General features: G+C 38.5%; 3 protein-coding genes across 3 annotated transcripts in view; 2 read left to right on the plus strand and 1 right to left on the minus strand.

Annotated features, from left to right (window-relative positions):
* Positions 1–12,181, plus strand: part of LOC132557130 (feeding circuit activating peptides-like) — a 49,584-nt gene extending 37,403 nt beyond the window's left edge. Inside the window, exon 2 of the mRNA XM_060221619.1 lies at positions 10,628–12,181. Coding sequence (XP_060077602.1) covers positions 10,628–11,890 — 1,263 coding nt within the window. The 3' untranslated portion in view covers positions 11,891–12,181. The remainder of the gene's footprint in view (positions 1–10,627) is intronic.
* A 5,095-nt stretch (positions 12,182–17,276) lies between these two features.
* On the minus strand, positions 17,277–18,680 carry LOC132557116 (toll-like receptor 4). Its single transcript, XM_060221605.1, has one exon. The coding sequence runs from the start codon at positions 18,678–18,680 to the stop codon at positions 17,277–17,279; it is 1,404 nt and encodes a 467-aa protein (XP_060077588.1).
* Positions 18,681–20,299: 1,619 nt separating this feature from the next.
* LOC132557117 (uncharacterized) lies at positions 20,300–22,763 on the plus strand. The gene is made up of 2 exons (XM_060221606.1): positions 20,300–20,325; positions 21,524–22,763. Exons 1-2 carry the CDS (start codon positions 20,300–20,302, stop codon positions 22,761–22,763), a joined length of 1,266 nt encoding a protein of 421 aa, XP_060077589.1.
* The last annotated feature ends 125 nt before the right edge of the window (positions 22,764–22,888 follow it).

Here is a 22,888-nt window from a genome sequence, read left to right on the forward strand (position 1 = left end):
CAACAACTGCACGACTGAGAATATCACTTACAAGGAAACATACAATTTTACAACATTATTAGGTTTGTGATGAATGTATTAGACAATCTTATTCATCCAATCACTAGCCACCGTTTCGGAACACGAACATAACACGACGGAGTTATTCTCAATAGAATAAAAGAATTATTACCATGGTGTTATATATGATTTTATTACATATAGTAAGTTGACAGATCAACAATAAAAACATCAAGAAAATACCAACATGACAACTAACTCTTGTATGCGTCTAAAAAATGCCTAGATAGGGAAATAATCTTGAATCGTTGACAATGGCGACCATTCAGAGAAAGGTCTGCTCCACGTGTTACTGGCGATGGACCTTGGTAAGATATCTACCCGTATATTTCTTATTTTGAAGACACGATGGAAAATAGATTAAAACTAGGAAAAGACACGACATTTTACTGCGTAAGGACAGAGAATGGGCTACGGCAGGATATATTTTAATGAAATGCAGGATAGGCTATGTACTCCCCCTGAAAAGCAAATGTCTATTTATAGACATATTTTTGTAAAATAAAGGTTCACACATACTTAGGTTTTATGAACATGATGTTTCAGTTTATATGTAAATGTATGTATGATAATTAAGTCAGGTGATCACTGATTGGTCACTATGATTGGCCCCTGTCGGGATTCGGTGATCCCAATTTGCCCGACCTGGAGTCAGTGTGCCCATGCGGAGCTATTGAAAACCTCACTTCAGCAGCATTTTTCAGACACTTCGACGCCATGTTGATTTTTTAATTTTCTCTAGAAGTTTTCGTCTTATTTGCAACGTAACTTTATTATTCACCTGGATTTATTTTACAACACGTCCCACCAACCTCCCCATACTACCTCCCTTTAATTGGTATGTGTGAGTTTTTATTTCTTGTCTTCTTAGTTTGATACCGACTGTGTTTGTAAATATAGTTCTTATCAGATTTTCTTAATATAACACACTTTGTTTGTTAAGGTAGTTTTCATCGAGATGTATTTATGTGTATATAATTATGTTTGTGAAATAGTTACTCACAAGAGATATGTATGTATATTAGATAAGCAGAGTCACGGTGCTTCCCCTTTGGTCATTTTGCCTATCTGCCGGAGTCAGGTTTCCTCTCGGAGGTTTTTCCTGAAGTGCACTATGATCGCGAAGAAGGGGTTTGAAAGTTTGGTTTTTACTCGAACGTATGCGTCGTTTCGCTCACCTTTGCTCCAAATGTGTTATTATGAATTTTTCATATGTACTATTCTAAAAAGGGTATGCCAAGATTTTACAGCCAATTCGATTGTTTGGTATTCTTTTCTTGGCATTTAGAGCAAACAGAGCTGGAGGTATGGATCATATCTTTTATACTTTAGCAGGACAAAAAGTTTGTATTCACGACTACATGTGATGTCATTAATTGATGATTACACGAAACTTTATTTCTGTATCATAACTTCCCTTTGACCGATCAAACCTATTTACATTAACCAAGGAAATTATGCACATAATCGGAACACCTCGGAATTTTACAATACACTAATTGGTATTATTCCATCATTTCACGGATGAGGGTCACTCTACTACTTTTCCGCTTCCGAAAACAATCCGAAGTAAATCTTTTGATGGACCATTAGTGTGTGAAATTCGCTATAAACCTTTTCCGTGTTACTTAATATACCTGTGAAAAAGCCGGATTAAGGGTTTGAAGTCCAGATGTTAGTGTAATGTATAATAAATGATGTTTGTACACCTGTACAACCTTAAATTCCCCTACAGTCGCCATCCGCTACAATAAATCCGATAGATTACCTTGAGTGTTCTCTGTAACCGTCTGCCTTACATAAACAACATGATGTAACACCAGTTCTTATCATATGATAACAACATACAAGAGAGTGACATACAGTGTAGAGTTGTTGTCACATGACACAGTTCAATAAACATTTCAATGTTTCTACGCTATCAGATATGGTCACATGATGACACGCTTCAGCTGCTCTTCACATCTTGTCTTCGTTCAATAAACATTTCATTGTCAAAGGAAATGCCTGCCTGTTACAGGTGCAGAGGTGTAATGTGTTAAATATTTACAGTGTCCACAAATACAACAGGACATGGACTGCACCAGTCACCTGTAGGACAGTGTCCACAAATGCAACAGGACCTGGACTGTACCAGTCACCTGTAGGGCAGTGTCCACAAATACTCATTTGAAACGAATGGCTAACACATCGCTTTATGACAATGTACCAAGCCCGCTTAGGAACGAAATCGCTTTAGTTTGTACATAATCCCGGCTTTGAAATATTAAACAAAATACACTACTATGGTATAAAACGGAATCTATTAATATTCCTTCTTCATTTGAAGTTTAATATAACGAGATCTTTAAACATATATTGTTTTGAACCCTGTCCACTTACTTTGAGATTTGTTCAGGTGTTCTTGAATGTCACGGCAGAAACGTCAATGTAATTAAGATGATCTTTTAATTTTTTAAAATTGTTTGCGTTGTCTTTGTGTGGGATTCTGATTTACTGCGTATTGATGATCCCTCTGTTCCATATATACATCGAGATAGACATCTAGCTTATTTATAACCCCATTTTCTATTACATAAGGGAATTACCTCTTTGCTATGACGTAGGGGATTTATCTATTTTCTATCATTTATTTTCTATGACGTAAGGGATATATCTATTTCCTGTGACGCAGGAGATTTATCTATTTTCTATCATTTATGTTCTATGACGCAAGGGATATATCTATTTCCTGTGACGTAAGGAATTTGTCTATTTTCTATGATGTAAGGTATTTATTTATTTCCTATGACGTAAGGGATTGATTTTTTTCTCTGACGTAAGGGATATATCTATTTCCTATTATCTAGTTCCTATGACGTAAGGGATTTATCTATCTTTTTATGACGTAATGGATATATATAAAAAAATTTTTGACGAAAGGGATTTATTTATTTCCTATGACGTAAGGGATTGATTTTTTTCTGTGACGCAAGGGATTTATCTATTTCCTATGACGCAACATCTAATAAAAATACATAGTATAAGACAGAGTAGGAAACAAGATTTATACGCAATTAGAAAAAGGTGAAATTCCGGGAAATTAGAGTAAATGACAATCCATTCAGTGATTACATATTCAGAAAAAAAAACAAAGTTTACCAGATTATAAAAAAACATCTATTTCTAAAAGGGTTATTTTTAAACGTCTGTTTTTGTTTTGAATGACAAGAATGAAGTATGTGTGCGTTAAAAAGACCCGTCTTCCAAGTGATGGAACAGGCAATGATAAATAACAATCTGGTATAAATGACGCCATTTACTGACACAGAGACAATAATTCTTTGCATTCAGTCAAGTCAGCAATTCCTTCAATCTCTTTAATCGACACGGGAATCAAAATGACGATATTTTTTTTTATTTCATTCATGCACACATAAGCACCTTTGTACAATCATTCATAACTCGAAAATTAAAAAATAAATAGTTTTATTGTCTCATTCGTGTAGCACGTGCTCCTGAAGTTTTTGCTGTTTTTTGTTAACGCTGATTACCCTGGAACCCTCACAGCTGTGTGTAAGATATAGTGTCGCTTGGTCCTGTAGGATTTCCTGGATCAGAACAGCTTTGCTTTACTAGGATTCAAGTCAAAGTGTTGATTACATACTTGCCTCTTGGCTGTGATATTAAAGAGGTTCAGGTTTAACATCTCCGTCGTCATGAAATTCACATTATCGGCTTTAACAGCTACCTAACAACCCCAAAAAAGGGAGAGTAATTGTGAAATCGTCTGGGCTCTCAATTTAAAATTTACATCCTTAATCCTCTCCGTGACACATTGGTATGGGAACAGATAGGCAATATTACTGATCACCGGACGCAAATCACCAACAACTGTGGAGAAAGTTTATTACCGGAAACCCAGCAAACTCGTGCGATTTTCTGACCGACGATGAAAGATCAAAATAACACAAACATTCCCAGATTAGGATTACCAATAATTTGGCTGAGTCAGAAGATTTTTTTTATCAAACACTATCGATATCCTCTTCCACAGACTTTTAAAATGTTTAGTTTACAATGGATTTGTTCAGTCTATTTCCCTTTTGAGAATATACATTTTCCATCAAACCTGATTGGTGTCCATCCTCGATACCCCAGGGGTTACGATCACTTTTACTCTCTAACACTTTGTGTCCAGATACAAAACAATCGTATCATTTCTCTCTTGGAAATCTAACGTGATACTATCATGTTTTATTTGAGAGTACCAAGCCTGTCAGATACAGTGTCAGAGCAATACCCTTTTACCGTCCATTATCTACCGTTTAAGAATATACATGTATATAATCCTCCATCTGAGGTGTGTTTTTTTCCTTGACATAGATTTTTTTCACACCCGCTGTAACTGTCTTATCACCTTTGGGGACATCGCCTACGCAGTGAACTTATTTAAGCATCCACACCAACGTCTGTGACATTGTGTAATTTGCCCAGGGATAATAAAACGAAGCGTAATTAAGAAATTGTTTCTAATCACCTCAATTGTCGTCCAGTCTGATATTAATAAGCCTTCACGGAGAAGACCAGGAATGCCAGGAAATGTCAACACGTGATATAAATTTGGCCAAACCTTGTCAGACCTTTCATCTGGAGTGTGATTTTTTCATTATTTTTTCATTTACTATTTATGAACTGCAGATTCTCCAAAAAAGTAGTATAAGAAACATACATTTAAAAAAACAGGCCAGGAGCGACTTTTGATGACGCACAGAAGCCTTAACCTGGACTACAGCTAACAGGGACTTTTTTACACTCAGTTACAATATAAGTGTAATAAATTCGTTATCCCTGTTGTGAATTTCCTATTTCTATGTATAATGTTTGCTTCCGCGGCATATTGTGTTCCCTATCTCGGGATTTTTGTCCCACAGCAGCAGATCAAAATCAGACTGAATGTCACATTGAATGATTAACCTATTTTTTTTTTTAGTTTTTGGTTATTTGTGGTTATATGACGGTGGTTTTAAATTCGATACTCTTTTTGTGAATTTTGTATTTCTAGATAGTAACATGCTTGCTTTCCTAACAAAATCAGACCCTCCATGTCTCGGTTATGTCACTTTTTTATTAATGTTTTCTATATTTCTAACCTCATTTAATAGCATACAAAAATTCAGCCATACCAAAAGCATCTTAAAAAAAGAGAAAAGGAAAAAAATGGATTATCATTGAGTGGTAGCAAAATGGTCCATTGTCAACAGTGGTCGAATTCATAGCAAACTCTTAAATGTTAAATATTATCAGCATATCCAGAGTAAATATTTACATCATTAGAAATAATTTGCCGTGAATAATATCGAAAGGTTCATCTGTCAAACACGGAACGAAAAAATTACTATCCTTGACAACAGAAAAACAAATTAGGAGAAAAAATGAGATTGACTTTCGGAACATATGTTAACACTAACGAGAATAAGATGTGAAGTAATCTACTTGAAATAAATAAAATAAGAAAAAAATGAATGTAGCCTGACATTACGGGGACGTACACTGATGACAAGATTGGAAATATCACGTCTTTTTTGCATCGACTTTTAGGTTAAATGAATGTCCTTAAACTAAATTTCATATCATTTCTCGGTTTGATTGTATATCGGCAACCACTGTGATATAAAATACAGTAATGACATATACACACTTACATGTTAACTGTCCACATCAAAGACTTAAGTCGTGTATACCGTATAATAAATAGTAGTATACAAACAAATATATATATATAAATGGAAGGTTAGTAATGTGACTATAAAACCCAAAATGGTGAAATTGTTGATATGTTTACTGATATAAACTGTGACAATTCGGATTCACACTATCAAGTAAACTTGTCCTCAATATGAAGATATAACAATGAAAAACACACTGAATGATATACATATATATACATTTGTAGCAACAAAAACAGGATCCAAAACTTAGTTGTTTATCAGTGAAGTTTGTCAATGACCGTCACGTATATTAGGAACAGGTCATTAACCTGAAGTGGTTATCGTCCACAGAATCGGTGTCAACGTTGCTACGGTAACGTATCCAATGACGTCATAATCAAATTAATTAACGTCATATTTTTACAAATAGGCCGTAGGATTCTTGAGTGGCATTGATCGACATTTTTACCTATTACTTTGACTCATAAATATCTTTTTTAACAGTACAAAAATAAAGCAAAGCTATATTTCTTTCGGTTTTACTTTAGAGTGACAGTTTGGTGAAACTGACTATAAAATTGGACGATGTCTAAATTGTGGTTTTGCGTGTTAGAGTTAAATTTGATGAGAATTGTTTATATAAGTGTAATTTGACGGTGCCCTGGAACCATTAAACCGGATATACATCCGCGATCAGCTCGCTTTAGGGACTATTAATATCCGAGAAACGAGATTCTTTTCGTGTCCCTATTACACAACAATTACTAATGTGTATTGGCTGAATGGTTTTATAGGGAAAACGTGTTCTGGTTACGACTTCATATTATTTTTCATAATTAATTTGTTTTATCCCAGACCGCTATAGAACATTGCACTTATCAAATTATTTACAAAACCATTATAAAATGTGGATAGGGAAACAATATGAGGTAATGATACCACTGAGATAGAACAGATTGTCTCGAGGCCTGAGATTGGGGCTTAATGCACCAAATATTGAAGTATTCAATGATACCCGGGTATAGTATCAATGAGAGGGCCTTCATAGGTCATGTGTTGCCCATTTACTTTTATCGGTAAAATCATGACAATCAAATATTCTGAAATTAAAAATAGTATCAATTACAGTGTTTTAATTAAGATAATCCACGGCGATATATCGTGGATGTCACTTGTGTCATGCGCAGTGGGATATTTTGCGCATGCTCATCTGAACAGTGATCCTTCCGACCTTCTTAATGGAAGAGGAGAAAGGGAGGGGGTGGGGGAGCTGGAATGGGGAGCCGGAAGGGGGAGGGAAGGGGTGGGGTTGGGGGGCTAGAAGGGGGGCTGGAAGGGGCGGGAAGTGGGGGGGGCTGGAAGGGGGGCTGGGGGGCTGGAAGAGGAAGAAGTAAGTTCTGGAGTGATGATTTTTTTTCTGTCAATTTTAAAAGAAGGAGACGATCTAAATCTGTGAAAGTCACGAAGACGTCAGAGAAGATTAGTGCATGTGCCCTTAAGATGACACTGTTAGATACACTGAATGAAATGTTCCATAAAGATATCTCCTATCTCAATATGTCCCCACTTACGATAGCAAGTTAATACTCTTTTCATAGACTGTGTGCATTGATCTACAGCCTTAAGTACCCTAAAGCTTTATGAAGCTCCTAAAATCTGGCAGAAGAAATTTTTATAATTTTATAAACCGATGGATTTTTTCATCGTATGTCTAGCTTAATGATACGTTATTGGGGTAATAAACAGGGGGATATCATGTCTGTTAAAACTCACTCTAGAACCTCAGACATCACGAACGTACGTGACAATACACTCTTCTACTCCAGCAATCTGATCTATTTCTGCTAAAGGATGAGCGCACCCTTAATGATCAATGAACATAATTACTCCGTAGAAAACGGCGAATAAATTAACACGATGACATCAGTTAAAAATCACATCTTCATGTATGTAGATTGAAAGTAGTTGAGTAATGTTCTCGCTTCACGAGATCTTGATGAGATCACGATGTGTTGTTTTACTTTAACTTGATATACCCTAGCAAATTATATTACCAGACTGACAAGGCAACAGCGCATTTCCAATGAAAGATACCATTTGATGACAAAAATAGCATAAGAGACATCTTGGGAAATGCGTTTACTATCTATAACAAAAGCTTCAAATTAAATACGGACTTTCATCTGTTACCGATTATTTGTAGCAATAATAGTGCATCTTAAAACATCAATACTATTCGGTATCGATTTTCTATTTACATATTACGCCAATTAAAAATACAAATTTGGAAAAAGAATAGCTGTGAAATGAATTAAACGGAAACAGTTTACAAATCGTCGATAGCAGTTTTATTCAAACAATAGAGAATTGTTCAGAAAACACGTCCCAGAACCTTTATAAGTTCTGCAGAAAAAGCTACGTCACTTAAACACAATTTGATCAATAATCGTTCCTGATAGTTAGTGCTTACCCTTTATGGCGAATTTTTACCGACAGTACATCTGTACTTTCTTATCTTAATTATACGTATGCAGTGAGGTTCAAACAAATGATAATTTTATCGGAATCTTGCAGCGATTACAGAGAACATACGAACAGCTCTTGGCGTTTAACTGTCAATATCTTGCTACTGTTGTATTCGGCGACGATGTTCTCCAATTTGCTGATAACAAACTTACGTTTCTAGCTATACAGGATTTGATAAAAATCGGCAGAAGAGTGTCGGTATTTGAATGATTTTTTAAAATGTACAAACTAGATTCATAAATATTGTGTAGCCAGGTATCTGTCATCGCCAACCATTATTTATATCTATAACGACAGATATATTCAAATAGCTCATACCTTCATGTATATACCAATCTCGGCTACAACTACGAGAGGTAATTCTGATCTTCAGATCTTCGGGCCAACGATATTTTTGGACGTTATAACACAAATAGTCCACATGTTTATAAATGTTGTCATGAAGTTCTGTCTAACCTGTAAAAAATTGTAAACATGGTGATAGATGTAACAGAACTGTCTTGTTCATAGTTAAAATATGAGGTAGCCACCTATTACACAAGGGATACCTCGCTTCAAAATGGCCCTAGCTGCTCACGACGCGATCAACCCTTTAAAAACTTTACTGTAGGTAATCGAGAGACGAAAGTCAGCAGGACCAAGATACGTGATATATATACACATATATATATTAATCGGTAAAAAACAGTTAATGAAATTCCGGGTGAAATGTTTGAACTTCGATGAAGTTTCTTGGAAAATAGTTTTGTCTGAATTTTATCACGAAGACAATATTAACATTCATACTTAAGAAAGTAGATCTCTTTTTCACAAAACACAAATCCAATACTGCTAAATGAATTCGTATATTGGTGGTTTAAGAGTGAATGCATATTAGACACATACAAGATAAAAAGTAGAAATTGTATGACTATATATAGTGCTTAGACGAAGTAAATAAACAATATCATACAGCTGGTTTGTCCCTCTAGGACCAATCATGACGTAAAGCTAATTCATTTCATATATATTCGCTCGGCATGTAATGAGTATGGACAACGGTCTACAGTCCAAATGAAATTTGGCGTATTATTACAATAATACTTCTTTCACCTCATACTAAGTATAAATCGAAATAAAACAAAAGATTGGGTAGAGAATGTTGAAATACCTTTTTATGATACTCGTCATGAGTGATAGAGTTTTGTAAGCTAGTGTGCCATATTACCGAGTTCTGCTGTTGGGTTACGATACTAACTTGCACTGCAGCAAACATTTGTGTCTAACGTGGTGGTCCACTAGTGTAAGGGAAGTAACTCGTTGTAAAAAAATATACACGATAATTCAGCATATCCTCGTCAGCAATGTTCTATACATAGACTGTTTTTATCTTGTTATAACTAAACCGTCACAATATCTTCCTGAGCTAATGTAGAAAATGGGCGACACTAAATCATGTCGGCACAGCTTATTTAGATCAGGGCACTGAAAAGCTATTCTGAAAGTGATTTTTTTATTTTTTTTTATATCTATTTAAGTTATCGCGTGTACATATTATCATCTAATTCTGAGAACAAAAAGTCTCTAATTCCCTATTTCTGTAAATTACAGGGTTTGTGATCATCTTGTTTGAGTATTTATCTATAAATTGATTCCTACATATTTTTGTACAATTTCACTTCCTCTGAAAATCAACGTAATTCTGATTTTTTGTCCTCGGAATAAAACGTTGTATATCTACATGTACAGAAGGCAACTTGTTGATCGATAAATGTATCACATTGGAGAAGTAACTCACAGTTAAAGTAATGAAAAAGAAAATGAAAAATAGTAATCATCTTTTTGCCCATAATAAATCTTTTTTCTCCACGCGTGGGTTAGAAAGTCAGAAATGCTTTATACAGTTATGACAAACACTGTAGCTCTACAACAGATAAAGATATGTGAATACGCTGAAACCTAACTGTAACAAAAAAACTTCTAAATAATGATGTTTTTTTTTTCAAAAGTTCTTTGAAAAGTAACTGAACCCTGGTACAATACTAGGCTCAATATATACTAGAGAGAATTTCTCTTTAGCTCGATCGGTTAAGCGTCAGCCCGGGGGTCTTGGGTTCGAATCCTAGCGGAGGCATTGAAATAAATAATGACCTTTTTACATAACGAATGGCAATGATACGTTGGTTTTGATGTAACTATCTGTCAGTTATTTATTTTGTATAAGATTTCATTTCGTGTATCTGGTTATGTCTCAGATTTACTCCTACATGAAGAAAACGATTCTCATTTCCCTTGATAATACATAGCGTACTGTGTTTATTTCTTCTGTTTGCACCCGTTTCTGATGTATTGCTTATTTTGTATATCTCCAGGAGGTACATCAAAGGATAATGAATGAACTACGTGGTTGGACACCTTCCCCGACTGATTCGGACTCTTCCTCTGGTCGTAATGACGATCCCCTGGACCGGCTAGGGGGCACTTATGTCCATAAAGGCACGCGTGAGGCAGACGACGAAGAGAATAAAGACTACGATATTTTGTCTGTTGTGGATGATGCTAATCTGCCGTCAGGGACGGACGTCACAGAGAATGATGTCACTTCGGACGTGGGTGTACCTATAGGAACCTCAGAACGGAAGCTCAATGTCCTAAGGCGAGTCCTACAGGCGATAAAGGAAAACAATGAAATTCCGGAGAAGAGGTCCTTGGACAGATTAGGTGGGGCTTTCGTCCACGGATACAAACGCGCTTTGGACCCTCTTGGTGGCGTTTATCTTCATGGATATAAAAGATCACTAGACCCGTTGGGGGGTATGTGGATACATGGTTATAAAAAACGTGGCCTTGACCCTCTGGGAGGCGCATACTTACATGGATTTAAGCGCGCAATGGATGATGGTGACATAGACGCCAAACGCGCCCTTGATCGATTAGGCGGTGCATATGTACATGGGTTCAAGCGTGCAATGGATAATGATGATTCGAAACGTTCTCTCGACCGGCTCGGTGGTGCTTATTTACACGGATTCAAGCGCGCTATGGATGGCGATGAAGATGACGTTGATTCAAAACGTTCTCTCGACCGACTCGGTGGTGCATACTTACATGGTTTTAAGCGTACAGTAGATAACGACGAAGACGTTGATTCACAAAGTTCTCTCGATCGATTCGGTGGCGCGTATCTAGATGAATTCAAACGTTCCATGGATGGCGATGATGATTTAAAACGTTCACTTGATCGTCTAGGAGGAGCATACTTACATGGATACAAGCGAGCCATGGACGACGATGAAAATGAGGAAAAGCGATCTCTTGATCGACTTGGAGGTGCTTTTGTGCACGGATTCAAGCGTGCTTTGGACCCTCTTGGAGGTGCCTGGCTTCATAATTTTAAACGTGCACTGGATCCATTAGGCGGTGCGTATCTTCATGGCTATAAAAGGGCACTTGACCCGTTAGGTGGAGCCTATCTCCATGGCTACAAAAGATCTCTTGATCCGATTGGGGGTGCATATCTTCATGGCTATAAAAGGGCACTTGATCCGCTAGGTGGAGCATATCTGCACCAGTACAAGCGTTCTGTTGACAATGACTCCCAAGACAAAAGTGACTCCGGAAGTGCATCACCTTGATCCGAAAATCATTTTATTATGGCAAATGATACCAGGAGGTCATCACGTCCACTCATTACGCAACCAGATTAAGAAAATTAAATGTTATGAAATAAATCTATTTTTAGACAACTATCTCTTCAGAACTTTCCTTATATCGTATGTCAGTGATACAAATGTATTCGTAACCAGAATGTCAATGTTTATGAGGACCTCAGAGAGCGCACCAGAAGCGTAGAAGACTTTTGGAAATGCTAAAGGAGATATTTATATAAATCTGATATTGACATCGATGTCAAGTTTGAAAATACATTCACAGGTTTAACAAAGTTATTTGAATACAATGTTTTTGATTTTGTTTTTATAAAAATATGATTCCAAGCCATAATGTCATCTTGTTTATCGTTTAGAAAAATATGTACTAAAGAGAAACACGTATGAAACACATACAACATATAGTGACAGTGGTTTGATGCAGCATTCTGAAAAAAAAGTGCATCACAATGCAATTTCGTCCTTCTTTTCTCAGTGAAACTAAAGGAATACAGTTGGAAATGTTGGATGGAAATCAGAAAAAAAATCTATGAAAGCTTTCTCACTTATTCAATAAAACTGATAGTGTAAAGTGAAATTATTGGTCCAAATAAATGTAAAAAAAAACACGATAAGGAAGTTTCTAAGCGATACATTTGATTTATGTTTTAATTTTCTGATTGTTAGTTTTTGTATGTTCAAAAGAACATCCGTGACAAACATGGCTATATCAAAAGGTTATTAATGAAATTATTCGATATGCAATAGCTTAAACTAAAACACATGAAAAAGATCGCTCTTTCTCTCTCTCCCCCCTCTCTCTCCCTTACTCTCACACACACACTCTGTCTCTCTCACTCTGTCTCTCTATATTTCCACTTAAGATGATAATATCTCTTCATTGCAATAAGATAATATCTCTCTCTCTCTCTCTCTCTCTCTCTCTCTCTCTCTCTCTCTCTCTCTCTCTCTCTCTCTCTCTCTCTCTCTCTCACCCCACATATAATAGCATTTGATATAAATTGCAATATTATATTTTGTTCGAAACTGGATACATACCGACTTTCTTCCACTGTCAGAGAAGTCTATTTGTAATAGCTGAAAACAAGTACCTGTCATGATCGCCTATTTCTCGAGGTTATATCAAACATGTCTATTTACACCAATCTGAGTTAAATAACCTTGACATTTATACTACGGGGTCCTAGATCATACATTATATCGACAGGGTGCAATTTACAACAAACGATAAAAAGTTAAATAAACGAATTAAAGAAGAACCTTTTGTAATCAATCATTTTCATACAGATAAACTTTCTGCACAGACAATAACGGAAAGTCATTCATAAAAACCATAAAATAAAGACACGGTTAACGTGTGCTCACAATTAACCCTATCATTGTACAAAACCTCAGTATGCAGTAACGGACATGGCACGAGTGCATTTATAAAAGCGATCAGGAATGGGCACAAGCGGAGCACTCTTTCAGGGAGCTCTGTTCATGTGACAACCCATGCTTGACAGGAAAATCACACTTGGCTTCTTTTTGTACGGCATTTAATGTACACTTACAGAAAAACAATAGCGAATAATTACTTTGTTTCCTCAATAAAAGAACAGACTTGTGTAATGCATATTATTTGGGTAATTTTTAGTGTAAGAGTAGGGTGCAGAGCTTGTTGATATGGAGATATTTTCCTGACACATGTTTTGCATTCCACACAAATACAAACAAAATATGTTCAATAGATGGAGCAAACAACATACTTAATAAGATTTCTAAAATTTTCAAATTCATCATATGTAACGTAACGATAGCACAGTGATAAGCTCTCCGTTCTCGACTCCAAAGGTGCAGGGATCGAATCCTCAATTGACTTTTTTTTAACTGAAAAGGGAACTTTCATGATATCGAAACTTTCACGACCTTGTTTCTATTTTGTTTCGTTAGAGATCATTACAAAATAATGAAACAATTAAATCGTTGATTGTTTGATATATGAAATTTAATCTTAACATAAAGCTTTTAATTCTCACGTGGTTTACAATCACGAGAACTTCAGGTTATCTCTTAAGCCTGCGAAATTCTTTTTCTCATCAACAACAAAACGTGGTATGACATAGATATTTCTATAATGAACTCTCCTTCTCTCAATACATTTAACTCAATCACCAGTAAGACAGAAATAATACATGACAAATGTTTTTAGGTTTGGGATTTACGTAATTTAAACATACTTCATTTCCGTTTGAGAAATCCTGCCAGATCTCTTGATTACGATTTTTTTAGAACGAAACGTAACACAGCTGGATGTAGATGTAGCAACCCATGTGAAGACTTCTATTACTATTTTTGTGTTTGTACTCCTACACATTCATAATCGAAATCTATTAATAAGTCAGTTACAACCTCTCTTTGAGAATTTAAGTAGATTTGCTCGTATATGGCGATCAGAAATTAAGCAAAGATGATTATATCTCTTAATTGCGAAAAATTAAAATAGGGGTTTGATCGATCTCTCTCTCCCCGCCCCCCCCCTCCCTCCCTCTCTTTTTCTCTCTTTCTTTCTCTCTCTCTCCCCCCTCTCTCTCTCTAATATACAATTTATCAAATGAGTAGATATATTGTTATGGTGATATATATCCAGGAGAGATGTTGCTATGGGGATTAATATACAGGAGAGATGTTGTTATGGGGATTAATATACAGGAGAGATGTTGTTATGGGGATTAATATACAGGAGAGATGTTGTTATGAGGATATACATCCAGGAGAGATGTTGCTATGGGGATTAATATACAGGAGAGATGTTGTTATGGGGATATACATCCAGGAGAGATGTTGTTATGGGGATATACATCCAGGAGAGATGTTGTTATGGGGATTAATATACAGGAGAGATGTTGTTATGGTGATATATATCCAGGAGAGATGTTGTTATGGGGATTAATATACAGGAGAGATGTTGCTATGGGGATTAATATACAGGAGAGATGTTGTTATGGTGATATACATCCAGGAGAGATGTTGTTATGGGGATTAATATACAGGAGAGATGTTGTTATGGGGATTAATATACAGGAGAGATGTTGTTATGGGGATTAATATACAGGAGAGATGTTGCTATGGGGATTAATATACAGGAGAGATGTTATGGTGTTATTATCTAGGAGAGATGTTGTTATGGAGATTAATATCCAGGAGAGATGTTATGGGGATTAATATCCAAAGGAGAATGTTGTTATGGACAAAATCAGCAAGAAAATGCCATCATGTCGACATAATCATATTCCAAACTGAAAATCAACGAAAACAGATATAAAACTTAAACAGAAGAAAGAGATACACGCAGAGTTCGTAAAAGAAGGTACACTGAAAATAGGAATATGAGTTCCGGAAGAGTAAGCGTCTTCGGCTTCATCGATGACATCCGTCATTGTCAATGTAAGAAGTAATATTACTTTCTCAAATGAGGACAAATAATACAAGAACGGAACCAAGAGGCAAACTAACGAGGTTTTATATCGCACACAGAAATACAATAGTTATCAATGAGAACACTTTGCTGACCGTAAAACTTCCCCATAATTTTCAGCGAAGTTAACAAAAGTGGGTATGATAGTGTCGAGAGCAACTGTCTTGTTGATGGGGAACACAAGTTAGTCTTGTTTCTACATTACCATAAAAAATAAAGAAAAGATACAACAGAAAACGGCAAATGAATTAAAGCGCTGATAAATCTACAACGACTGCTTTAGGAAAATATCACAGACCAGGGGAAATAACTCTAGTTATGATTAAACCTATTATTCACGGACTCTAACTGAAATGTGGGTTTCTTTTACCAACAATTCTGTGAGGTTTATTTACTAACGATTTTGCTGTTGCAATTTTATCATATTCTCTCTACATGCGCTTCCTTGATCGACACCAAGTGATACATTAATTTGTTTCTTGCTGTTTAGCTGTTAATGATCTCCTTGATATTACATGGTTTTTACTTTATTTTGGTTGTTACTCATTTTTATCTTCTATGATCCCCTAAAAACCTCGAAAATACCACGCGACTTATTTTCTCAAGTCTCAAACTCACGTGTTTTTATCATTAAAGAAAAACGCTTATTTTCATGATATGCCTATTTCTAGGTCGATTTGCTTGCAAATTTTTATGGTATTGAATGTGATGTAGACACAAAATAATTTCTTAAGTTATGTTTTAATATAATGTATTTGTATTGAAAATTACTTTACATTACGTTAGACTTCGAAAGTTCCAAAGTTAAAGATAAAAATGAGTTGAATCCAATTGTCTTTTCCATTTGTTTATTTAGACCTGACAACCAACAATGAGTATACAGAAGATTGAAAGCATTCATTTTGACGAAGTTTATCGAGGCCTTCATCAAGTTTCGTCTCTAGTAATCTGAAAAGGAAAGGCCTATACATAACAAACATTACAGAATTACAACAGAATATTTTATGTTTGCACTCTCTACACTGCCATACCACATTCTAAATGTCTTCATTTTCTTGATATCAGAGTTTTCTTTTCAACGAAAGGCGTAGGCGGTGAACAATGTAGAATCGTATTTCGTGAAAAAAACCAAAATCAATCTTGAAATATTTAGTGGATGAAATCATGAAAATGATTGAATTTCTGCTTCGCATTATCTTTCGTGTTTGGTGGCAAGATCGTTCGACAGGTTATCGGCATACTTATGGGAACATACTGTCTCCCCTTTTGGTAGACTTGTTTTGTTTTCATAAGAGGCTGAATTTATCAAAACAAGTCACATAGACCTCGCATAAACCTTTAATTTTATTTTTAGACATAAATGACGTTCTGTTTTCAATAACAGGAGATTTGCGACCCAATCAATCATATATACCTATTGGAATTTTGATAACTTAGACTCGGGGACACGACAGAACCTTCAACACCAACCGCTTATCTCGATCTTTTCCTACAAAAACAACAATATATGGACAGGTTCCACCAAGCTGTATGCTAAACGTGAGGATTTTGTTTTTTCCATGAAAGTGAAAAGCAAACTTGTTCCTATTCTGCTTGTACGTTTTCAGAAATTCAGAAATTTGTCTCAGTTTCGTCTAATTTGTGTTAGAATTAATATTCTGCTAACATGTCGGTATTTTTATTATAAAATTGGTGGAAACCGGATTATCCTTAGAAAATTCAAGCGATCAGATAGGTGGTAGTATAACAACTGATCTGTAAACCAAGTTATATAGATATTTACAATATATACATAGATATTTAAGATATTTAAAGTGAACGCCCATACGCTACGTATACACAGAGAATGACTAATGGTCTGCTGAACGTTTGAGGACATAGGTTTTTACGAGTAGTTTATATAGCCTTTCTATGATTTTTACCTGCAGCATTTGATTTGACACTAGAGATACCGCTCGCATCTTCGTCTGTCGTATATTTCTTGATAGCGTTCACCAACTTTTCCCAAAAATTTAACTCCGATACTCGGATGTATGTGTGAGTCTTTAAAAACATGCTAAGTTCTTGAGGTAGTGACGTCGCGTGATCGTCAAACTCCTCCATGACTATTGCTACTAGATGGCGCTTATTGTCCAAAATACCTTTACGGTTCGCCTCTCTAAACTCCGTCATACACCAATGGCTCTCCAGGAAATGTTCAGATAACACTACTACTGTGTGACGGCTTGACTCCACCGCCTGGAATATGTTATCAGTGATAGACACACCCGGTACAAAATGGCGGTTATGTAAACAGAGAATGGCGTTATAGGGCGGTCCTTCCAATCGTCCGCACATCATCTTCACCAAGGTCTCGTCCTCTTGACTGTACGAAATGAAGGCATCATACTGGAAGTTATCACTTGTGACCAATAATGGTTCTGTTGGGTTCTGTTTCGGTCTTTTGCACTGAAAACATCCTAAACATTTACGATAAACCAGATAAATGATGAATGCCGCTACACAGCATGTAACACTAACGACTGGAACAACAATTAAAACGTTACTGTGTTTATCCGATAAATAACAGTCATTATGGAATGGTACATCTCCCAATAAGCGGCCTCGGTATTTCAGCGGTGTTTTACATCTAACCGACAGTAAGTATCGGTAGTGTGTTACAAGAGGTTCCGCTGAATTCTTCAGGAACTGAAACAAGTCCTTCTGATCACATCTACATGAAAATGGGTTGCCACGCAATACCATCACGCCAGGATAAATTGTCCTTAATGTGGACAGTACAGTAGCAGAAACGACCCGGATGTTATTGTGGCCCATATCAAAGCTGACCTGTTCTCTTAGGTCGCCAAATGTCCCGAATTCAATATCAGAAAGGCGATTGTGACTTAGATCAACAAACTGTAAAGCTGGGAATTCCTCCAAAAATCTATCTTTACAAAGCTTTTCAGGCGCCCTCTTCAAATATAGATATGATAGATTTAACACTCGAAGGGAAGGGAAATTCCCTTTACTAAGAAATTTATTGACGAATCTAGATTTATCTGTCGTCGATAAAGACTTTTCATAATAGTTTAATTGAGTGTAATTACAAATTGGAATATTTTGATGATGCCTCTCTTTGGCGTCAAGGTTTACGTGTCCATTTGTATTTGAAACCACGGATATGTTTCTTTCTACGTACCGTTCCAGGGAGGGCGGGATGAAGCAGGGATACTTGGCGTTCACTTCCTCGCTGTGTTCAGTATACAGTTTCTGAAGTTCACGGTAGGTAATTACATATGTAGAGTCGATTATCTCCATGGTCTTGAGTGTGAATGGGACGAGATGACCTTTTCTAGACAGGTCATATCTATAGAAGTGTAAAATATTACAAGTTTCGATGTACAACCCCGTCATACCACGACACTTGATAGGTTGACGTAGAATGATTCTGCCATTTATCTTACACTTTATATATACCTGGATTTGTTGTACCTTGTATTTCTGCGCCCAGCTCTGAACCAACCGAAATGTCCATTGGTAATTGTCAGGGATATTACACTGTAGATGAGTATGTGAACCGTGACGAGTTCTGATAGTTGTACATAGGTGAGGTGGTGGTGGTGATGGTGGTGGACTCTCAGCAATAACACATAACGTGATGTAAAACCAGAAACCATACAACCTCATGGTGAAAGATTGACTACCCAACACCTGTAACAGCACGCTCCTTATAAACAGACGCGTCATCTCTATCCCTGTTTAATTATGCACCCACGCTTGTTCTTATGCTCTTCAACGTAAAATCTGTCATGCGTGGAGTTGTCCGGATATATATGACATTTTCTTTTAAAATTTGATATGATTACAGAATTAAATAGCGAAGAGAGAGACTAAAGACACAAACGTTTCAGAACAGACTCTAGCTGATTCAAACTACAAACCATTTGTATAAAGAACACGTAAACAAAGGCGTATCTTTCGATTTTCTTTGTAAGCGTAGAAAATTCAATCCAATTTTAAATATATAAAAGATCTATTTTGTCTGAGCTGTAGAATTTGATATTTGGGATGACGAAGTCCTTGTTACATAACAAAAGGTTGAAGTAAACAAGCTTTTATTTCATTGGTCAATCCCTATAGAATATGATCAACCTAGTCCCCGCTCCCATTTCCCGTCAGAGCGTTTATTCATTGATTTTTAAATTCTTAAAATTTCAATTTTATGTCCCTGTTTACAGTGGACCTGTGTTGTAAGTCCCTGTACATGTTTACAGCATACCTGTTCTGTATGTCCCTGTACACGTTTACAGCATTCCTGTGTTATATATCCCTGTACACTTTTACAGCGGACCTGTGCTGTATATCTCTGTACACATTTACAACATACAAGTGATGTATGTCTCTGTACACGTTTACAGCGGACTTGTGTTATGTATCCCTATACACGTTTACAGCATTCCTGTGTTATATATCCCTGTACACTTTTACAGCGGACCTGTGCTGATGTCTCTGTACACATTTACAGCATACAAGTGATGTATGTCTCTGTACACGTTTACAGCATACCTGTTCTGTGTGTCCCTGTACACGTTTACAGCATACCTGTTCTGTGTGTCCCTGTACACGTTTACAGCATACCTGTTATGTATGTCCCTGTACACGTTTACAGCGGAACTGTTATGTATGTCCCTGTACACGTTTACAGCATACCTGTTCTGTATGTCCCTGTACACGTTTACAGCATACCTGTTCTGTATGTCCCTGTACACCTTTACAGAGGACCTGTTCTGTGTGTCTCTGTACACATTTACAGCGGACCTGTGCTGTATGTCCATGTATACGTTTACAGCATACATGTGCTGTTTGTCATTGTACACTTTACAACAAACCTGTTCTGTATAAATACAAATCCTGTTAGATAGTGAGTGAAGTAGACCATGGACAAATTCATTGAGGACAATAGGTGGGTAAAACACTAAGGATGAAAGCACTTAACAACGCTTAACACGTAGAATGTTGTATTATACCTGTGAACCAGGAAGTCACGCAGATGTACCCGGATTCATGGTATATCTTATAACAGAATTTAACACCTGCCATCCATCAGAATTTTGCTTGCGGTATCTTTTCAACAATCTGAATAATATAAAATATAATGTAACGGTGTTCACAAATAAAAGTCATATGTCACTAAATTACGTCTTCATCTGCTTACGGCAATTCTGTCCGGTTACACTCGTGTGCTGACGATATAACATAACTCCGTCCGGTCACACTCGTGTGATGACGATATAACATAACTCCGCCCGGTTACACTCGTGTGCTGACGATATAACATAACTCCGTCCGGTCACACACGTGTGATGACGATATAACATAACTCCGCCCGGTTACACTCGTGTGATGACGATATAACATAACTCCGCCCGGTCACACTCGTGTGATGACGATATAACATAACTCCGTCCGGTCACACTCGTGTGATGACGATATAACATAACTCCGCCCGGTTACACTCTTGTGATGACGATATAACATAACTCCGCCCGGTCACACTCGTGTGATGACGATATAACATAACTCCGTCCGGTCACACTCGTGTGATGACGATATAACATAACTCCGCCCGGTTACACTCTTGTGATGACGATATAACATAACTCCGCCCGGTCACACTCGTGTGATGACGATATAACATAACTCCGCCCGGTCACACTCGTGTGCTGACGATATAACATAACTCCGTCCGGTCACACTCGTGTGATGACGATATAACATAACTCCGCCCGGTCACACTCGTGTGCTGACGATATAGCATAACCCAGTGCGGTCACACTCGTATGATGACGATATAACATAACTCCGTCCGGTCACACTCGTGTGATGACGATATAACATAACTCCGTCCGGTTACACTCGTGTGCTGACGATATAACATAACTCCGTCCGGTCACACTCGTATGATGACGATATAACAGAACTCCGTCCGGTCACACTCGTGAAACAACGACATAACATAAAATAATAAAAAGTTTTATGGTGCCTGTGCATTTTCAACAATTGGAGACAGAAAGGGTACAGGATGCGTTAAATACGTTGTATAGTCAGTTTCTGACCCTCTATATAGCATATAAGGGTTAAAAAAGTGTCTACAAGTTTAGGTGTCCAGGAATACGCTCACGTCAACGACCACGCCACCGTCGACGCCCCACGCTGCACACCCACACCCAACGCCCATGTCGACGCCCCACGCGCACACCAACGCCCCACACCCACACCCCACGCTCACGTCGACGCCCCACACGCACACCCCACGCCAATGCCCGATGCTCACGTCAACGACCACGCCACCGTCGACGCCCCACGCTGCACACCCACGCCAATTGCCACGCTACCGTCGGCGCCCAACGTGCACATCCACACCCCACACCCACACCCCACGCCAAAGCCCCACGCCCTACACCCACGCCAATTGCCACGCTACCGTCGGCGCCCCACGCTGCACACCCACACTCCACGCCCATGTCGACGCCCCACGCGCCACACCCCACGCCAACGCCCCATGCCCACGGCAACGACCACGCCATCGTCGACACCCCAGGCTGCACTCCCACGCCCCACGCCCACGCCAACGCCCCGTGCCCACGCCAACCACCACGCCCACGCGAACGCCCCACACCTAACGCCCCATACCAACACCCCACGCTCACGTCGACGCCCCACACGCACACCCCACGCCAACGCCAGATGCTCACGTCAACGACCACGCCACCGTCGACGCCCCACGCTGCACACCCACACCCAACGCCCATGTCGACGCCCCACGCGCACACCAACGCCCCACACCCACACCCCACGCTCACGTCGACGTCCCACACGCACACCCCACGCCAACGCCTGATGCTCACGTCAACGACCACGCCACCGTCGACGCCCCACGCTGCACACCCACGCTCCACGCCCACGTCGACGCCCAACGTGCACATCCACACCCCACACCCACACCCCACGCCAAAGCCCCACGCCCTACACCCACGCCAATTGCCACGCTACCGTCGACGCCCCACGCTGCACACCCACACTCCACGCCCATGTCGACGCCCCACGCGCCACACCCCACGCCAACGCCCCATGCCCACGGCAACGACCACGCCATCGTCGACACCCCACGCTGCACTCCCACGCCCCACGCCCACGCCAACGCCCCGTGCCCACGCCAACCACCACGCCCACGCCAACGCCCCACACCTCACGCCCCATACCAACACAAACGCCCACGCCCACCTTCCACCTCCCACTTCCCACGCCCACAACCAAACCAACGCCCCACGCTTACGCCAACGCTCCACGCCCACACCCACCCCACGCGCACACCAACGTCCATACCCACTCCAACTATAAATCATATGCACTCTAGTTTTATATAGGGTCAATAACTGACTAGAGAACTTATATTGACCTGCTTGTAGGCAGTAGGTTTGTATTTATGGGTCCGGTCATGACGTCATCGAGAACTGGCATGCTTT

This window comes from Ylistrum balloti, unplaced genomic scaffold, assembly GCF_031769215.1.
Source record: "Ylistrum balloti isolate Yb309-2 unplaced genomic scaffold, AGI_CSIRO_Ybal_v1 Utg370626, whole genome shotgun sequence".
Classification (NCBI taxonomy): Eukaryota; Metazoa; Mollusca; class Bivalvia; order Pectinida; family Pectinidae; genus Ylistrum; species Ylistrum balloti.

Excerpts from the sequence above, each read along its gene's own strand:
- LOC132557117 (XM_060221606.1), top strand. The coding sequence starts at position 20,300 with ATGGACAAATTCATTGAGGACAATAG. Across the intron at positions 20,326-21,523 it reads AAATTCATTGAGGACAATAG|GTGTCCAGGAATACGCTCAC; the intron begins GTGGGTAAAACA and ends CTACAAGTTTAG.
- LOC132557116 (XM_060221605.1), bottom strand. The coding sequence starts at position 18,680 with ATGGAGATAATCGACTCTACATATGTAATTACCTACCGTGAACTTCAG.